At 36.7% G+C, this 21203-nt stretch overlaps 2 protein-coding genes across 2 annotated transcripts in view; one reads left to right on the top strand and one right to left on the bottom strand.

Moving 5' to 3' along the window:
• The window catches only part of aldob (aldolase b, fructose-bisphosphate), a 509131-nt gene that overhangs the window by 383254 nt on the left and 104674 nt on the right, over positions 1-21203 (bottom strand). The gene's annotated exons all lie outside the window — the stretch shown is intronic.
• ppp2r2cb (protein phosphatase 2, regulatory subunit B, gamma b) lies at positions 1081-21188 on the top strand. Its single transcript, XM_021481149.3, has 10 exons — positions 1081-1448; positions 1839-1937; positions 5245-5342; positions 8445-8586; positions 8767-8879; positions 8950-9127; positions 12211-12375; positions 12870-13039; positions 14900-14991; positions 15099-21188. The coding sequence occupies exons 2-10, from the start codon at positions 1880-1882 to the stop codon at positions 15424-15426; spliced, it is 1344 nt and encodes a 447-aa protein (XP_021336824.2). The 5' UTR covers positions 1081-1448; positions 1839-1879; the 3' UTR covers positions 15427-21188.

Below are 21203 nucleotides of genomic sequence, written 5' to 3'. Positions count from 1 at the left end.
GGCTTGTGAATTGGAAACAGTCATTTAAAAAAGTATTTCATTAAATTCATACAGGAAAAAGTTAAGGAAACGACTGTTTGCAGTTTAATTTATTAAATTATTTTGTTTTCATTTAATCGAATCATATTTATTTTTTAACTATTTGTAAAAATTGAAAGTAGCACGTTTGCCTCACAGCAAGAAGGTCACTGGTTTAAGGCTCGGCTGGGCCAGTTTTCATTTCTGTGTGGAGTTTACATGTTCTCCCCGTGTTTCCTCACAGTCCAAAGACATGTGCTATAGGTCAATTAAGTAAGCTAAAATTGTCCGTAGTGTTTGAGTGTGACTTAGAGTGTGTGGATGTTTCCCAGTGATGTGTTGCAGCTGGAAGGGCATCCACTGTGTAAAACATTTGCTGGATAAATTAATGTTTCATTCCCCTGTGGCAACTCCTGATTAATAATGGGACTAAATACATTTTTCTTATTATTATTTTAATTAAGAATTTTATTTTTTTATTCAAAATTAAAATTACAAAACTCAATTATTAACTACAGTGTGTTGTGTTTTTCTTTGTTTTAAATGTTAAAATGTCACAAACTTTCAATTAAAAAACTCTTTCTATTGTTTTATTTCTATTACTTTAATATAATCGTAGGTGTAATATTACTACAATAGAAAATTTTTTATTTCTCTCATTTTATCATTTTAAGTAAGTTCAAATAAAAAATAAATTTAAAAAAAACATTTATTTGCAACCTAAACATTGATTTCAGCGCATATACTTTTTGTCCAGTTATCCTCCAGTTTTCTCGCATCTTTATGTAATCACACCAGAGCTTCATGTTTCCTCTCAGACTCGTGCTCTGCTCTCACAGACAGATGCGGTTACCAGGCAACCGCTCCTCTCGTTGTATCAGTGTGATGCTGTAGTGGGGGGTTGCCGCTCAGCGTGATGCTCAGTTGTTCTCTCATTGGCCTCCACTCACTGACCAGTCCCCTCATTGGCCAAGCTCCCGTCACTTAACATCTCTCTCTCTGTGATGTGCGTCGTAGGAGGAGTCTATGCAGCAAAATAGACAGAATCTTCACCCCTCCCTCATTCTTTTGCACAAACATCAGTATGCCTACGCACAGGTCCAGCTGTCATGTGTTTACCTCTGTTTTCAGGAAAAGCCAGCAGGAAAGAATTGACTTCAAGGGGAAGATGCATTCTGACTGAACCTGCTTGTGGTTTTCATTGCATTTTGGCTGATATTCGTGTGGAACTATCCCTCATGAAGCTTTGCAGCAGACCCTGATGCTGATGGAGGAAAAATGGATGGCGTGTTATTCATTCATCACACACATCTTCACAGATATCTTTTGCACACAACGAATCAGAAATGGAACTGAATATGTATCGTACTATATGTACTGAATAATACCAGCATCTGAAAAGGATTACGAGCACAGCGATGTGACTAAAGGTAAGAGTGTTTTCCTGTTCATTTGCATTCTTGTTTTGTTATTTGAATGAGCAAGACTAAGTCTATGATCCTCCTGCTTTTAGGCCAGATGGAGATGTTCAGATATGTGTGTGTGGCAGATCAAGGATTTCCATCATCATAATCTGATGTTTATATTGATGTGGAACAGGATTAGATCAACTAATCTCACATTTAGGCTCATCTTAACACATTAAAAGCCTTCTCTGTGTGTGTGTGTGTGTGTGTGTGTGTGTATGTTTGAATATATTAGTCTTTGGGAATTGGTCCAGCAGAGGGGAGTTGTTCTGGCAGGCATGAAAACACTGGTAGCATGTTCTTGGCTGTCCACTCACATTTTAATGCTCATCATGAAGCTCCGCCTCTTTGCAGGATTGGTAGAGCTGCAGCCCCGCCCTTGGTTCCGTCCCAGAATGCTGAGCCCGGTCCTCTGTTCAGACCTTGCAGCCTTGGAGCCAGAGTACACAGATGGTAACACACACACACACCATCCCATACACATGTGCACAGACACACCATTGCATATACACCATCACACACACATTACTGCAAACACAATATAACATAGACACACACACCCACGCACTAATTCATACACACCATCACATACACACCAGTGCACACATACCATCACATACTCACATTCACACACACCTCTGCATAGATATCATCGCATACACGCACACACACTCCATCATGAAAACCGTCACATACAAATGTGCACACACACACCATTGCATACACACCATCATGCACACTATTACACATACACACACCACTGCATATACACTATCATACAGACACACACACATAAACCACTGCATACACACCATTACATACACACATACTATCAAGCACACATTACACTCACCCTTGCACACACACACACACCATTTCATACACATCATCATTCACACTATCACACACAAACACAACGTTGCCATACAAACATTACACACACATATCATCGCGCACAACATCTTATACATACATGCACATACACACACTTGTGTACATAACATAACACACATGCACACACTATCACACCAACCATCAGACAGACTCCAGTGCATACACACATACCATCACAAAAACACACACAACATCATGCACACCACATAAAAATGTGCACACACACACACCATTCCATACTCACCATCTTGCACACTATCACAAACACACACACATCACAGCATACACAGTATCACAAAGACACACACACATACATAGACCACTGCATACACATCATAATGCACACCATCACATACACCACGGCATGCAAATCATTATACACACATATCATCACGCACATCATCACATACATATGTGCACACACACCATTGTGTACACACCATCACATCAATCATCAAACAAACATAGGCAAACCATCTCACACACACACACACACACACACACACACACACACACACACACACACACACACACGCACACACACACACTCTACTGCATACACACCATCATGGACACCATTTTGCATACAAACACACACTACATTCAAAACACACATGACACACACCATCACACTATCCATCAGACAGACACAACCACACACACCATCACACATACACTCTCACACACACATACACACACACTACTGCATACCATCATAAATACCATCTTACATACAAACACACAAATCAATGAATACACACATCATGCACACACACACACACACACACACAATAACACCATCCATCAGGCAGACACAGACACACCATCCATGAGCACTATCTTACATACGCACACACACGTCACTGCATACACACATCACATGCACACACCATCAAACACCAACTCTCATAACACCAACTCTCATAACACCAACTCTCATAACACCAACTCTAACACCAACTCTCATAACACCAACTCTCATAACACCAACTCTAACACCAACTCTCATAACACCAACTCTCATAAGTCCAACAACCAAAATTTGGACACACTTGATGAAATTTAAGTTTCTTGTTTCTCAAAAAGAAATTAAATTCTTTCAAAACACAAAGGTTTTGTTGAAATCATTAGTTCAGTAGACAAACGTTGATTTCTTTAAGAGGGAATGTTGATGAAGCAGTCAATAAGTGGAAATTTCTTCAGTGCTAGACACAGTATGTTTATAGTGGATGTGTGCAGCTATCATTTTGCCACACTTGCTAAAGGCAGGTGATGTACTAGTCATGGGAAACTGTATGTTCATTATTTTAAAGAAAGAAAGAAAGACAATTATTATTGCCTCTATTATTATTTTATTAAAGACATGTGCTATAGGTAAATTGGATACGCTAAATTGTCTGTCGTGTATAAGTGTGAATGGGAATGCATGGGTGTTTCCCAGTGATGGGTTGCAGGTGGAAAGGTAAAACATACAGTATGCTGGATAAGTTGGCTGTTCAAAAAAGAGAAAAAAGCCGAACAGAAAATAAAATAAATAATAATAAAAATAATAATAATAATAATTATTATTATTATTATTATTATTATTATTATTATTATTATTATTATTATTATTATTATTATTATTATTATTATACATCAGTTAAAATGACAGATCAATTTAATTTTTCCAAATGTTAAATCATAGATCTTTTATTTTGGTAGAAAGCAACTGAGAAACATCTGTTTGGAATTGTTTATCTTTTGTTGACAAAAGATCAATAAACTAGTCTTATTCCTAACTAAAAAATGGTTCTTTGGTAACTACCGGATTTTAATTAGTGAATTTGTTTGACTTTATTTCAGTTAATGTTAATTTTATTTCAAGAAACAAAAAAGGTTGATTGATTGATTGATTGATTGATTGATTGATTGATTGATTGATTGATTGATTGATTGATTGATTGATTGATTGATTGATTGGCTAAATGCACAGATAGTGTTTTTCAGCCAATGATGAACTTCCAGTGAAAGATTTATGTGACTATTTTCAATTTCATACAGTTCCTTCCTTTTACAGCATTGATGTTGTTATTCAAATATTATTTATTATATAGATTTGACCATCCATTTGGTTGTTATAAAAAGCATAAAAGCATAAAAAGAGAGGTTAGCACAAAAACTCTGGGATAAAATAATTTGCATATTTTAAAACCATGGCATGGAAAAATATAATATGATGCAGTGCTTCTTGTGTGGTCTGATACCCTCTTTATATCATATCTCAGCCAGGCTGTTTTTTAAAGATCTTAAATTTGGCGATTTTACATAGGATGAATATTCACCGGAAGCCCTGGGGCTGGCTGATGGAAATTAAAAGTCTGTGTGAATACACCCCATTGCTTGCTTGATTGATTGCTTGATTGCTTGCTTGCTTGATTGATTGATTGATTGATTGATTGATTGATTGATTGATTGATTGATTGATTGATTGATTGATTGATTGATTGATTGATTGATTGATTGAATTTAGACAAATAAGCTTAAATATAATGCCATTAAGATTTAACTGGCTACTTTTTTGAGTTAGGTAGCTAAAGAGGAACAACCTTTGTCTTTGTATCAGTTCAAAATCCATGTAAACATGCACACCTTGTCATTAAAAAAAGTTTTTGGATCTGTGTTCAAATACAAATATGACATCAGTTTACTTTGGCAAGGCACACCTGATCTTTAGCTTCTAATATTTGACTAGGCAAACCTGCAGTTGACAGCACATTTAAATAAACAGAGGCCTGAAAAAAAAATTTTGGTGTTGACCAAAAATGTATTTTGATTCACCTGCTGTCTATTTATTTTTCTTTTTTCCATCTTGTCTGTGATTCAGCTGATGTCATCTCTACGGTGGAGTTTAACCAGACGGGAGAGTTTTTGGCCACGGGTGATAAAGGTGGAAGGGTCGTCATCTTTCAGAGAGAACCACTGGTGAGAGATAAAAATATTTGCAGGTTCACACTTTACACAGACACTAAATTGAAACACAAAGATGAAACACTTTTTAAAATGACCAATACCTTTTAGTTTGTCACTGTACACCATCATTTTTTTGCCATTGTGAGTCGGCGGCAGGTGGTATTTAAATTATAAGAAGAGAAAAACCTTTCATACTTCCGTACAGTGCTCTTTTGTGCACTTTTCCATAAGTTGAGTGAAATGTCATGTTAATTGCAGGAGCAAGAGAAGCTGCTATTATATGTAACAGCAGACTTTTTGTACAATAGTCACAAGCCACAAAAAGAGGGGACAAACTGAAGACAAACCAAAAGCAATAAGTACAAGAGAAAGTTTAGGCATCTGATTTGTTGCCTCGCTGCCCTGTGAGAAGTAGAGTGCATCCGAAAAGTATTCATAGCACTTCACTTTTTTCACATATTTTTATGTTACATCCTTATTCCAAAATGGATAAAGTTCATTTATTTCCTCATAATTCTAAAATTCGGTCACAATATGGTTTCTCCAGAGACAGCAAGTAATTTTACTTTGAATGTACTTTGATGCCTTCATTCTGACACAACAAATGAGTAACTAAATAGGATTTAGTTAAACATCAAGAGCAACTATGGTAATGAATGAATTGAAAATGAATCAGAAGCTCAAGAAAGCAAGCTGAGTAAACTAAATAAAAACAAAATAATGGCATATTTGCATGAAAAAAATTAAGGGTTTCTAATATGAAAAACACCAAATAGATTGTTTGCAAGAAGCTCATTATGACATATGATTACCTTTAAAATACACCCTCTAACTGGTGTAAATATGCAATACATTAATGAATTTTTTTAATGAAATTACATATAATTTGGTATTGTCAAATAAAATGCTGCATTGATGAAATGCAATATGTGGATTTTTACCCAACATTTTTGCTTCCAAATCAAAAAATTTAACATTTTCGCATTTGGCAGAGTTGGATCAGTCGAGCTACGCAAATCTCCAACTACATCGATGAAACAGGCACAATGTGTCTTGTTCATGGTGGTGGCACTATTTTAGTAAACATTCCTATGAGTCATATTACAAGACAGTGGATAGTTCTATAGATTTAAGGACAGTTTGTAACAATGTACTAAAAATTACAAAAAATCCATTTTCATTTATTTATTTTATTATTATAAGAAGGGTTTTTTTTTGTTTCTGAGACTACAAAAATTTGTATTATTATGCTTTTGCTATTGATTTCTGTTAAAGACTTTAAAAACAAAAACTGTTTTATTCTGCTATACGAAGCCAATCAGTCTTTACTATTGTTTGAAGGAGTTGTTGCACCTCAGTTAAATAAAAGTTTCAAAGTCTTTTAAACTTGACATTATTGTTTATTAGTGTTATTTAACCTGCCATTTTCATACCTTATATTTTAAAGTTATATTATGTTTACCGTAAATTGAAGAACATCACAGTTGCCAGTTATTTACTGTGTATTTTACAGATCTCTTAATTATATTGTAAATTGAAAAACATCTTTACTGTTTTTTTAACCATAGATTTCTGTCAACCACAGCTTATAGTTTTTTTCCCCATAAATTCTTTGGTTATTGCTATCATAAACTGAAAAACATTATACTGTATTTTTACAGGATTGTTTTTACAGTGCAGTTCTATAGATTTAAGGACAGTTTGTAACAATGACCTAAAAACTACAAAAATCCAAATTCACACAGTCCCACAAAAACAACGGAATGATTCATATCAAGATGGCTCCGTATAAACTTGGACCCATACACATTCTTTTACATATAATGTAAATAATTAAACAATTAATGACATATATAATATTTGCATGCGCATGACATCACCATGATTAGCACTCATTTTTCCGGTCGTCAGATCTTTTGGCATCCTTTATCTTCCCCTTTCTCCTCCTTTATGTATTGTACATTGCCTAAGCAGTAGACCAGGAGCTTGAGTAAAAAAGAACATTTTTGTTAAATGGGCACAAACTTGAATTCTTATGTATATTGATTTTTATAAATCATTTTAAACTAAAATGTATTCACATAATGTAAACACATGTCACAACATGAAGAATGAGGCCCACATTTTGGATGTGATTTTTTAGGTTTATCCCGCATACTTAGGAGCATTTTGATGTCACTAAAAATACGTACATACAGTTGAAGTCAGAATTATTAGCCCCCCTGAGTTATTAACCCTCATATGTGTATTTTTCCCCCCAAGTTCTGTTTATCAGAGAGATTTTTTTAGCACATTTCTTAACAAAATAGTTTTTATAACTAATCTCTAATAACAGATTTATTTTATCTTTGCCATGATGACAGTAAATAATGTTTGACTAGATATTTCTCAAGACACTTCTATACAGCTTAAAGTAACAATTAAAGGCTTAACTAGGTTAATTAGGTTACCTAGGCAGGCTAGAAAAATTACTATCGAAAAAATAGCTTAAAGGGGCTAATAATTTTGACCATAAAATGTTTTTAAAAAAAATTTAAAACTGATTTATTGCTGAAATAAAACAAATAAGACTTTTCACCAGAAGAACAAATATAATCAGACATACTGTGAAAATTTCCTTGCTCTGTTAAACATCGTTTTGGAATTATTTTAAAAAAAATATATATATATATATAATAATTTTAATAATTTTATAATTATTCTAACTTTATCTGTATACCGTACATGCATGGCACATTTTAATGAGCCATTTTTATCACATTACCTTTAACCTATAATTATAATATTTACTCTACTTTGATAACTTTACAGAAAGCAGCAAAATAATCATAATAATAAAAAAGCAAGATGGGAAAGTATGAATGTAAAGTAAAAGAATCCAAAGTAAAGAATCCAAAGTAAAGAATGTTGGATACTAGTAACTTTTAACTTTTTTAGTATTTTTAAAACGTCCTTCACAATATTTCATTTTGTATTCAACCAAAAACATCATCAAGTTTTGACCCTTTAAGGATTAATAAATGAGTAATATGTAAACTATTCCAAATGAACTATCCCAAATAATGAATTCATGCTAATGACTGTCATTTTTACCCCGTTACCTCTCTCTTTCAGGGCGAGTATAATGTGTATAGTACATTTCAGAGTCATGAGCCTGAATTCGATTACCTGAAAAGTTTAGAGATTGAAGAGAAAATCAACAAGATTCGCTGGCTGCCTCCACATAACCCCGCCCACTTCCTCCTTACCACCAATGGTCAGTCTGAATAAAATTGCTTCACGCAATCCTAAATCACAACAATGCTCAGTGTTTAAGAATAGCATCATTGTGTGTGTGTGTGTATGTGTGTGTGTGTGTGTGTGTGTGTGTGTGTGTGTGTGTGTGTGTGTGTGTGTGTGTGTGTGTGTGTGTGTGTGTGTGTGTGTGTGTTTTCAGATAAGACCGTAAAGCTGTGGAAGGTGAGTGAGAGAGACAAGCGGGCAGAAGGGTATAATCTCCGAGATGAGGAGGGCCGGCTGAAGGACCTCTCTACAATCACCACTCTGCAAGTGTGTAGTCTCCTTTACGTTCTGTCTTCTGTTTCTTCTTAATCTCTAATGCAAGTCTCTGCTGGTGTAGGTCCCTGTCCTGCGGCCAATGGATCTCCTGGTGGAGGCATCTCCACGACGTGTCTTTGCTAACGCACATGCATATCACATCAACTCCATCAGCGTCAACAGCGACTGTGAGACATACCTATCAGCCGATGACCTGAGGATTAACCTGTGGCATCTCAGCATCACTGACCGTAGCTTCAGTATCCTTATTAATCTCAGTGTAAGACAGAGAACTACACACTCAACCACAATCCCTGAAGGGCCGCAGATCTGCATAGTTTAGCTCCAACCACTTCCAACTCACACCTGCTTAACAATCATCTCTGTAGTAGTCTTGAACACCTTGATTATTTGGATCAGCTGTGTTTGATTAAAGTTGGAGCAGAACTGCACAGAGCTGCGACCCTCTAGGAATCCAGTTTGAGACCTTTGCACTACTTAATACTCAGGAATGGAAACAGCAAACAACGTATTGAAATGAAAAATGTGTGTGAGTGAGAAAAGTATGTCAGCTTAATATTTAAAATAGAACAGATCTATTATGCACTTTTCTAAGGAGTTAAAACCCAGTCGTGTGTGTGTGTGTGTCAACAGTGTGTGAATATAGCCAGCCTCTAATGGTAAAAATTCATAACAATAACATTTGCTAAAAGCAGTCTGCAGAAACACTTTGATTAAGATTCTTCCTTTGTGCATGTCGTATAAGGGGAAAAATTAGTGATGATCTCTGCCTCATTAGCATAAACAGCCCTGAGTGAGAAGCAGCCATTTGTAATAAATTTACCAGCTGAAGATAATGTCAGCGACTAACTGTGTGTTCACACCGAAGGCTGCAAAATCGTCAAAGTAACCAGAAGTCATTACATTTTAATGAGAATATAACGGCAATAAGTGGCGAGGAGCGGCGCATGCCGACTTTATCGGTGTGGCCGTTGAAATTAGGTAAACTTTATGGTAAAGAGCTTTGGTGCAGTTCAGCGGCAAGCAATCACAATGTAGAAGTCCACCACTTGAGAGGATTGCAGTGAACTTTAGTTCCAACCAGAGTTATTCCCAAGGGTTTTAATATTGCGGTTACCAGATTTCCAATTATTTGCAATGTTTTCTTGCAGGGACTTAATAAGAAGTTACTGATGAGTTACTGATGTGCATTAATGTTATATATGTTTTTTTTTTAAAAAGCTGAAATCTCATGTACAGTACACAACAGTATAGCTGCTTCAGAATATTTCAGACAAATAAACACATATTGGATAAGTGGAGCAAAGCCACAGCGCACACAACAACTTGATATTTTAGTTATATGAGTTTGATAAGGTGCACACAATTTTCATGCTAGAAAGCACTTTTTAATGCAGGAATGCAAGTGATATGCTGTAACGTCCTCCCTAAATGCGAGATGAAGGTAGCAAATTTTGACTCTCTTGCTGCCAAAGCTGTAAACACACAGTAAAAGGCATTATAAATGTGGAGTTTTAGGGTGCACAAATGAACACTGCAGTCTCCATAGACTGAGCCCTTTTCTGAGATACTTCTTTTAACATTTTGAGTTCTGTTTTTTAAAATCTGCCATTATGCTGACACACAGGCATTTGTAGCTCTGCCCTATTTTGAAATGAGCACAATCTTAAACTAAATTTTAAGCAACAGTCACCAAAACAGCACAATTGGGATCAAAGCCTAAAAGGGACAATTTCAAATAGTTGCATCAGAGACTTATTTTACATCTTGTTAAAAGGGTAATAATAGGTGCCCATTAAAGGAATAGTTCACTCAAAAAAAAAATATTCCAAAACTTTGAGACCATTGTTTGTCTTTAGAACACAAATTAAGATATTTTAGATAAAATTTGAGAGCATCCCCATCTTCCTTTAAGACAGTCCAGAGATTTTCAAAGTCTAGAAAATATTAATAAACATCCTCAAAACAGACCATTGTTCAATAGGAATATTATCACGCTACAAAAATACTTTTGTGCTCACAACAAACCAATAAATGACTAATAATGTTCTTTTTATTCATGTCATACTCTATTGAATTGCTGACATATTACCCTGGATGCAGCTATTCTTTGTTACAAACAGAGGAATTTGCACTCAAGTGTTCAGGAGGAAGGGTTAAATACATCAGTGCTCATAAACACCTGCCCTATACATGACACTGAAGAGAATAAACTGTTGAAGAAAGCCGTTAATTTTGGTTTATGTGTAAACAATACATATTTTTGTAGCTTCATAATATTCAGACTATGAAGGCATATGGGGTTACCAAACTTGTTCCTGGAGGGTCGTTGTCCTGTACAGTTTTGTTCCAAACACACCTGAACAAGCTAGAGAAGGTTTTAGGTTTATTTGAAATTTCCAGACAGGTGTGTTGAGGCAAGTTGGAAATAAACTCTGCATGGTTGGTTTTGAGGATGCTTGATACCTTTATGGACTTTGACCGAGTAGGGATTATTTAATTTGTGTCCCTAATAAGAATGATAGTCTCCGTGGTTTGGCTGTGGTTTTTGAAAGAACTAACCATTTAATAATTTGTAAATTTGCTTCTGAAAAGTGAAGTAACTTTGTTCACAATGAAATTTGACCAGTCGTTTCCTTTATTTTTGTCCCACCAATATAAAAAATAGCCAGAACTAAATGCCACCAATAAAACCACAAACAAAAATCCTGAAATCAGGCGAAAAAAAAATTTATTATAACAAACTGATCTGTTTAAATCAGTTCTCATTTTCCACTTGTCAGTTGCTTAATTAATTTTAATGTAAAATTTTAAAAGAACATAGGCCTACTTGTTGCTAGACAAAGTTTTCTCTCCTTTCTTGAGTTTCACACACATATTTCTTTGGAAGTCTGTATTATTTATAATTACAATAATACACAAAACTTAAAAAATTAAGAACTTGATGAAGTGGAATGCACTTCAGAACTCCACAGAGAGGATTTCCTGATTCGAAGTGCTCATTTAAGTTCACATATAGGTCTAAAATCAAAGTGGAACTCATCCAAAGCTGATTTTGAGTCAGCAAAATAGAGTTAAGGGAAATGTATAAGTAAGTGGAATGCATCCTGTATGAACAATAGACTAAATAACCCAGTTTCATGACCCAAAAACTTTTAACTCAAGTTTAAAAACACAACCCTGCATTTTTCACTTTTTTTTTTTTTTTTTTTTTTTGTAGTCAGAAGTTTTGAATGTTTGCCAGGGTGTTGCAATGCTTTTTCTGAAATACTGTTGACATCAATTCTTAGTGTGTTGGGATTCCTCATTGAATTCCTCTCAGATATTGTCGATCTGAAGCCAGAAAACATGGAGGACATGAGTGAAGTGATCACCGTGGCAGAGTTTCACCCTCACCACTGCCACCTTCTGGCCTTCAGCAGCAGCACAGGAACTACACGCCTCTGTGACATGAGAGCCCGCGCACTCTGCGACCAACACGCCAAACGTAAGCCACACATCTGCATTAAATACCAGATGGTACAGCCAAGTAGGACATTTTCATGGGTGAACATAATCTGTCGGTCTTGAAACAACATCCCTGTCAACCATAACCTATAACTTCCACAGGGAAAAACCAGAGGAAATTCCCTCATTCCTAAACCTAGCATGAAAATTAGACTGGGTTGACTGAAATGTTGTTCCAAGACAGCCCTGCTGAAAAAAGAGGGGTCATTATGGAATTTGTAATGGTTTAAACGGATATAATGGAATTTGTTTTTATTAAAACTGTAATGGTTTGGGTCTCCACCATAGACTGTAAAAGTTCTCCACTCGTCATTTTTGCCTTACAGTTCGCTTAAAAACAAAATGGTGTTAAAGTTTAAAACCAGTGTTGGGTAAAGTAAATACAGTATTTTACAATATTGAGTCAGCTTTTTTATATAATATAAAAATATTATAAAAGTGAATGTGTTTGTGTATGTTTATATGTGCTGTTAGTGTTTGAAGAGGCGGTGGATCCGACTCGCCGGTCGTTCTTCTCAGAGATTGTTTCCTCGGTGTCAGATGTCAAGTTCAGTCACAGCGGCCGGTACCTGCTCACCAGAGATTACCTCACCGTTAAAGTCTGGGACCTCAACATGGAAAATAAACCGGTGGAAGTATACCAGGTAGCCTATCTCGCATGCTCCCTTACTTGCACACACAAAAATTCACAGTGTTTAAGTTTGAAGGGATTCAAGCCTCACTAATATAAAAATAAATGTACTTTGTGTTCAGACATTTGTAATACTAACGTTACCACTGGTTTTAAATTTTTAGGTAAAAAAATGTAAGTGTGATAAGATAAAGACAGTCAAAAAAGTTTTTTTTTAAATATTACTGTCTAAAATGTTATAAAATAAATTAAAGTTAAAGGTTAAAATTATCTAAACTTACTAATGTATTTTCATCTAAGATTAAATTATATTTAGCATGAATTAGCATATTTCTCTTATATTGAATTGGATTAAAATGAAAAACTTTTAAAAGTTTAGTTAGCCATTTCAGTCGAAACAAATGTTAAAAAATAATTAAATACATAATAAAAACAAATGTACCATTTGTTTGGCAATTACTTAAAATTTTTATTTTATAATCAAAATAGATGCGTATGGTTATATAGCCTTTCCCATAAAACGAAAATGCTCAGTTTCTTCTAATTTACAATTTATAGTTGTTTCTGAGTAAAACATTATTTTTAGTTTTATTCAGTTTTATTTTGCATTCAAATGGTCCATGTTTATTTTATTTATATTCAAATTTAACTACAGAAGAGTTAAGATGTCAAGCTTTAGTGGAGTAACCCTGATTTGCAATCACAACTTCACCTGAAGTGAAATCTAAATGTTCTCTAATAATGAATTAAAGTATAAATATAAACTTAAAAAATAGTTGACTAAAGAAAATCAAATAAATAAATAAAAATCATATATATTTTAATTTAAATGAAGTTTATTCCTAAACTAATTTCCAGAGGACCACATGCTTATGATTGCTTGCAGCCGGTCCCGCATTATTCAATTTATGATTCACCAATCAGACGATTCCTAAGCCACTGTAAATACGCCTAATTTCCATAGGCATCTTCGTTTTAAAGAATCCCCTTCTTCCACCCCTACTCCTTCTCCTTTTGTAGATGTGTGGCACAGCAGCCCAGTGGTTAGCACTGTTGCCTCACAGCAAGAACGTCACTGGTTCTAGCCCTTACCAAGCCAGCCGACGTTTCTGTGCAGAGTTTGCACATTCTCCCCATCCTCATGTGGGTTTCCCCCGGGTTCCCCGGTTTCCTCCCACTGTCCAAAAACATGCAACCTAAGATAATTGACTAATCCAAATCGGCACCATAGACATGCTCCTATATATATATATACAGCTTTGTTTAAAAAGACACTTGAAAATGTTGTTTCTCTTGGTTTACAATTTATAGTAGGTTCTAAGTAAAACATTATTTTTGTTTTATTCTAAAACTTTTTTTGTATAAAAAGTTTTGATGTTTATATTATTTATATTTAACTTTAACTTTAGAAGAGCTTCAAAGTCAATATTTAGTGGAATAACTAAGAAAAACATTTGTCATTCTGAGCAGCTGTAGTTTTCTGGAAGAAATGACAATTATTAATAATAATTATTTATTCTAATATGGAAGAAATGTAATGTTAATAAAAACAAATATTAACATTACTTATCATTAACATTAGCATACCTAATAATTCATTAAGATTGAGTAATTTACTTAATTCAAGAGTGCCCAAACTTGGACTCCTGGACGGCCGGTGTCCTGCAGAGTTTAACTTCCAACTTTCTTCAACACACCTGCCTGGAAGTTTCTAGTATACATTGAAAGAGCTTTATTAGCTGATTCAGGTGTCTCTAATTGGGGTTGGAACTACACTTTGCAAGTTTGTGCACCTCTGACTTGTTTTTAATGTTTGTTTGGTTTTTTTGAGTTTTCAGTCTTTTTCTGTCACATCTTTGCTTCTTGCTTTCAGGTCCACGACTACTTGCGAACCAAACTGTGCTCTTTATATGAAAGCGATTGTATTTTTGACAAGTTTGAATGTGCCTGGAACGGAACAGACAGGTGAGGCCATAACCCTTGCAACATCACCTTTGACCTCTGAAATGCATACTGGAGCGGATCCAGCTGCTCTGCATATGTTCTTTCTCAATCCTTCTCTTCCTGTGCAGCGTGATAATGACAGGGGCTTACAACAACTACTTCCGAATGTTTGACCGGGCGAGTCGACGTGACGTCACTCTGGAGGCCAGTCGGGAGGTTTGTAAGAGACGGGCGGTTCTGCAGCCGCGCCGGGTCTGTGTGGGCAAAAAACGAAAAGAGACTGACGTCAGCGTGGACAGTCTGGACTTCAGGAAGAAAATCCTCCACACCGCCTGGCATCCCAAAGAAAACATCATCGCCATCGCTGCCAGCAACAACCTCTACATTTTTCAAGACAGACTGACACCCAACGGACATCATAATACGCCCGAAATACAAAGTGCACCTCCCAAATGACGATCCTTCTGTAAAAGTTACAGATTTCTTGCCCTTTATTGTCAGTTTGGATCTGAAAATCAGTGTCTGCCGCATCTCATAAACTATTATGTACACGTATAACCCCAACAGTTGAATATCGCATACGTATAACTGTGGTCCTGAACGAGAACGTATCTCTCAGATTCAGTGCTATAGCATGGCATGCAGTATGAACACTCGGGTTAGATAATGTTCAGCTTCCCCGAATCATTCAGATCGCACATGCATGTTTACAAAGCTGTTTGCTCATAAACAGGGCTTATTTATGACGATTGTATACAAATCAGAGCCTTTACAATGCTTTACGACGCTCTGCAGTGCTTGTGTAGAATTAAGTGTCTCTTCGTTCTTCTCAGGCTTGAGTTTTCTTCGGTTTTCTTTGGTTTGACAAACTGCTCAGGGACTCTCAAAGGCCTCTTCCTATGTTCAATGGCAAAACGCACCAAAACGAAATCCAGAACAAGCAGAGGACAGGATGCGGGAATTATGGAGGTCTGCTGAGAGACATTGCTGGAAGGAAAACAGCATGTGCAGGGATCAGTTTCAATGCTGAGTCATCACCGCTCCCACCTCAATGTGTAACAGAGCATTCCCAATTGAATGCTTTTGACCATGTACTTACAGGAGTTTGCTGACTGGTGCAACGATGATTTGTTTTAAAGATGTAGCTCAGCCAAAACATGAGAATGAAATTCTCACCCTTGTGCCATTCCAAATACATTTCATTTTCTTCCTTTTGTGGAACACAAAAAGAGAATATTAGCTGAATGTTCACGCTGCTCTTTTCCACACAATGAAAACATACTGAAGTTCTTCAGGATGAGTCATTGTGCTTTAAAACTGGAGAAGTTATTAGGACTAAACGAATGCCATTAATTTCATTTAACCTAATTATCCGCTTGTTAAGTGTGACGTCATGGGAGCGGTTTCTGGATTCAAGTGCTCTATCAAACTGTATGGGGAGACTTATTAAATGGTAATAATAAACGTTTATAAAGCGATGCTTAATATCCAATAGCCAGAAAGAGATACATTTTTTATAAATTATTAAAAATTTGTTATGTATGAAGCAGCAATTCCAGAGACTGGTGTGTACACCATGAGTTTATATAAAATTCAATTTAATGTGTGATATGACTAAAAAGTGGCCATAAACGAATATTTTTACAATTCAAATGAGTAGCGGCTCGGACCCAGACAGTATTTCATATATTACGACTTAACAAGCGGATACGAATATGTGCAGACGCACAATACAGAGTAGAACAAGAGTTCGCAACCCTTCCTGCAGGCACAGTACGTCAACATGACGTCATATTGACGTTGTACCCCAATGTACACACAATGTCATGGAGACGTTGGATTTTTGAAAATTAGGTCAATGCCAACGTCCACCCTAAAATCAACGTCTAATCATGTTACACCTTGTGTGGACGTTACCACTATGATGTCTATCAGATGTTGGATTTTCCAACACAACCTAAAATAGACCAAATATCAACGTAGTTGCACTTCATTATTGGACGTCAAAAAAAGTTGTCTTTGAAGACATTAATTTTGTAATGACCTGAATCTAACCTAATATTAACATCTTCTGATTTTGTGTGCGGTGGTGCAGTAGGTAGTGCTGTCGCCTCACAGCAAAAAGGTTGCTGGTTCGAGCCTTGGCTGGTTCAGTTGGCGTTTCTGTGTGGGGTGTGCATGTTCCCCCTGCGTATGTGGGTTTCCTCCCGGTGCTCCGGTTTCCCCCACAGTCCAAAGACATGTGGTACAGGTGAATTGGGTAGGCGGAATTGTCCGTATTGTATGAGTGCGAATGGGTGTGTATGGATGTTTCCCAGAGACGGGTTGCGGCTAAAAAGGCATCCGCTGCGTGAGGTTAGCTGTTCATTCTGCTGTGGTGACGCCAGAATAATAAAGAGACTAAGCTGAAAAGAAAATTAATAAATGATGTTTGTGCCTGCTGGGCTTGTTCCTGGAGATTTACCTGCCTACAGCGTTCCGCTCCAACCTTGATCAAACACACATGAACCAATTAATTAACACCTGAACAGCACTTGGTAACTACAGGCAGGTGTGTTTAATATGGGTTGCAACTGACATCTGCAGGAAGGTAGATCTCTAGGAACAGGGTTGAGCACCTCTGGTGTAGCGCATGGGTCTCAAACTCAATTCCTGGAGGGCCGCAGCTCTGCACAATTTTGCTCCAACCCTAATCAAGCACAGCTGATCCAATCAATCAAGGTGTTCAAGACTACTATGCTGTGTCCTAATTCACATACTTTTCCTTCACAAAAAAAGTATCTACTTTTAGGGTGTAGTATATATACTTTTGAGTGTGTAACAGAAAAGTATGCAAGCTTTTAGACAAAATGAGATCTTTGAATTGCTGGATTATTATATAGATCCATTTCACTTCAGTCAGTCACTCGTTATGTTCTAGGGCTGCACAGTGGTTTGATAGCTAGCACTGTTGTCTTACATCAAGAAGGCCCCCAGATTAAGCTCCGGCAGAGACGGCAGGCTGTGTAGAGTTTGCATGTTCTCTTTGTGTCAGCGTGGGTTTACTGTGGGTGCTCTGGTTTTCTCCTATAGACATGCAGGTTAGGCAAATGAAAAATTCTAAATTGTCCCTCCGCCAACTTAAGTGTAAAGTCGGTCGCACTCCTGGATAAGAAGCATATAGAGCCGCATTTGTGACAACTAAGGGTAACGCATGCCATACAGTATTAAATATAAGACTCTGTCACTCTGTGTAATTTGAACAGCGTACATTAACCATGCGTTCACACGGCCACCAGCAAGTGTTAAAAGTAGCCGGAAGTCATTCATTTTAACTGCCCAGTGCATTTTGGTTGATAAAATCAGCTCAACTTTGTGGTTATAAGCTATGATGTGGTTCAGCAACATATCGGAATTTACGAGTCAACCGCTTGAGAGGGTATACAGAATATACAGTCCAATAAACGTTGGTTCCGACCACATTAGTTCCCAAGCAAAACAAAGCACAGAGGTTGATTAATATTAAAGTTTCCCAGGTTGTACTGTAGGATGCACACAAATTAGCGTTAACGTGAAGCCCAAGACTATTAAACGTCTTCCATAAATGGCATGTTAAAATCAGTGTAGCGCTTAAAAATGAACATAAAAGCCTAAACACTTTTAATTTAATTGATTTATTTAATTCAAAAGCATGTAAACATATTCGACTGTTAGTGCCAGTGGCAGGTCAGTTACTTTGAATGTAGAGCAATGTTGGCAAGGTGGCCAGAGTGAATGCTAACAGTCTCGCTGGCAGCAGTGTAAATGCACGTTAAGGGTCCGTGTCCACCAAAGCGTTTTAATTACAGAAACATAAGCAGAGCTTTTTTTCTGTTGTTGTCATTGGAAGCGCCGTGATTTTAAAACACTAGCAGTGTAGCCAGGCACTGAGCATCGACATTGTTCTACTCTGCGGAGAGCTTTGTTTTTAAAAGTTTTGACAGTAGAGAAGCACTCACTGCTGAATGTTTTTAGAACAGTGCTCACAGAAACACTTCGGTTGACACACGCCTTAATAGAAAACAATGTTTAGAATTTTAAAAGACATGGTGTGGCATAGCATGTCTGCTATGGGACCCTCTAAAACAGTGGTCCTCAACTTTATTATCACCATAGATGGCCAACGCAACAATTTTACCACAGACCTGGGGGGTTCGTATGCTGTAGGTTGCTAGGCGACTGATCAGTTCTGTGTTTGTCTGAGATAATTAGTCCACTGAAATATGCATATTCCATACAAGCTGAAGCTGATCGGTCAGTTCTTGTCACGTGACTCGCAGTGCACTCGTGGAATTCATTCACTGGGTGCATCTGGAAGGCACGAGCATGTCACGCCGCTTGTTTAAGCAAGCCACATGGCCATTTTAAACAACAAATTAAAAAGCTGCCGTCATTTGTGATCTCCAGCAGCTGATCTTCCTGCACAGCCATGGTGGATTAATCTGATTTGTTGACAAATGAGTTGCGAATCCATTCCTTGGCTGTGCGCCGGTCCTTCACTTTTCGCCTTAGCAAAGAAACTTTCCAAAGACGTCAATTTCTTACTCATTTTACTGCTTGTGGGGCACTCAAGTGACCCAGATGTAACTGAAAGATTACAGTTCAGTATTTCAATTTCATTTTTCCAAATAAGAGACTTTTCAAAATAAAAGATTGTTCAGACTCAGATAATAAATAAAACTGAATTAATTAATGATTTCTTGTGCGGCCCGGTACTAATTGATCCATGACTGCTCTAAAGTTTACTTGCATTCCATTTCACTTGCAGACTGTGTACCAAATTGGATGTGTCAATCTCCCAATGGCACTTCAAAAACAGGCACTTCAGATTACTTCCATTTTAATTTTACAGTCTTTCAGTGTTCCAAATGAGATCTGTTTCCTAACAGCACTGCAAAGGGAAAACATTTATGGCCACCCTACTGAAGGGTTGTTCCATAAGGCAACTTCATATCAGCCTTCAGACCACAGGATTACTGATTACTGGGTGTGTTCCGCTTTACTGTCACACACACTCATGCTGTGTTCCAAAAGAGATCAGTTCAGCTACAATATTGAGGATTACTCAAAACCAACCATTTTTATGGAGGTTTTTTTTCCCAAATATTAATTTTGTGGAGTGAATGACAGAGAAATGCTCTGAAGGGTAAGCCTTTTAAAGGGATTAGGGCATAGGGAGGAACTGTTCGACAGATATTTTCTTTGACATATTTTATGGAGTGTAGTGTATTTTTGAAAAAGAGCAGGGCTTGGATCTCTATCCATTGGCTGTTGAGTGGTAGGAGGCTAATATGAAATGTGAACTAAAGTCCAGAGTGTGCTTCGTTTATGCATACTTCTCTGATGATGAAATTCAAGATCACTACAAACTGACTGGATGTAGGAAAGGGGTGGAATCTATGCAAGATAATTAATTAAAAAACCTATTGTTTGACCAAAAAATCAAGTTATGATTGAAAATGATGATGTCAGCTACCCCCTACCAGCCCATAATGCTATTATCAGTATTACTTATAGTATCAGTATTACTAATTTGTGCCAAGGAAATGACTTATGTTGGTGTGACTTATACTTTAACAGCATTAAAATTTGTGCCCAGCAAACAATTTTGTGTTTAATAGACGTCTGATAGACATCTAAATGTGGTTAGCTTGGCTAAAGCATGGCTAAACTTGGGCTGTTAGTGAAAATCTATAGACATCTAAGAATAGCCCAAAACTAGACTAGTCCTCAAATAAAAAGATTAGTCAGATTTTATATGTGTGGTCATTCATCTGTTTATTTGATGGCTAGTCTAGTTTTGGACTATTCTTAGACGTCTATTATTTAGCCTTGTTTTAGCCTAGATGAGTATGTTTAGACATCTATTAGACATACTAATTGCTAACTGGGTAGTAACTATACTTATGGAAAAAAAAAGCGTGAACATTCTTCAAAACGTCTCCTGTTGTCAAAGCTTTGGAACAACATGAGGCCGAATAAACAATGACATACATTTGTACGAACAAATTCTTCAAGGCAAACTAAATTACAGCATCATTCCCCTGTATGAACTCCTTTCAGCATGATGCCTGGTTGGTACTTTTTGATGTGCATTGTTTATATTACAGAACTAATGTCCACAAGAGGGCGTTGACAGTGAATGTGTTTATATTCTGATATGGGTTCGAATACAAAGGAAAACGTGAACCGAAACCAAACTGTTTCTTTTGTCC

The sequence above is a fragment of the Danio rerio genome, chromosome 14, assembly GCF_049306965.1.
Source record: "Danio rerio strain Tuebingen ecotype United States chromosome 14, GRCz12tu, whole genome shotgun sequence".
NCBI classification, from domain to species: domain Eukaryota; kingdom Metazoa; phylum Chordata; class Actinopteri; order Cypriniformes; family Danionidae; genus Danio; species Danio rerio.
The sequence above is the reverse complement of the archived record's forward strand: the minus strand, read 5'-3'. Positions and strand labels throughout refer to the sequence as shown.

Bases quoted from the DNA above. Each gene is read 5' to 3' on its own strand.
- ppp2r2cb (XM_021481149.3), top strand. From the start codon at position 1,880: ATGCTGAGCCCGGTCCTCTGTTCAGACCTTGCAGCCTTGGAGCCAGAG. The intron at 5,343-8,444 runs GTGAGAGATAAA...TCTCTCTTTCAG, and splicing joins TCTTTCAGAGAGAACCACTG to GGCGAGTATAATGTGTATAG. The intron at 12,376-12,869 runs GTAAGCCACACA...ATGTGCTGTTAG, and splicing joins CTGCGACCAACACGCCAAAC to TGTTTGAAGAGGCGGTGGAT.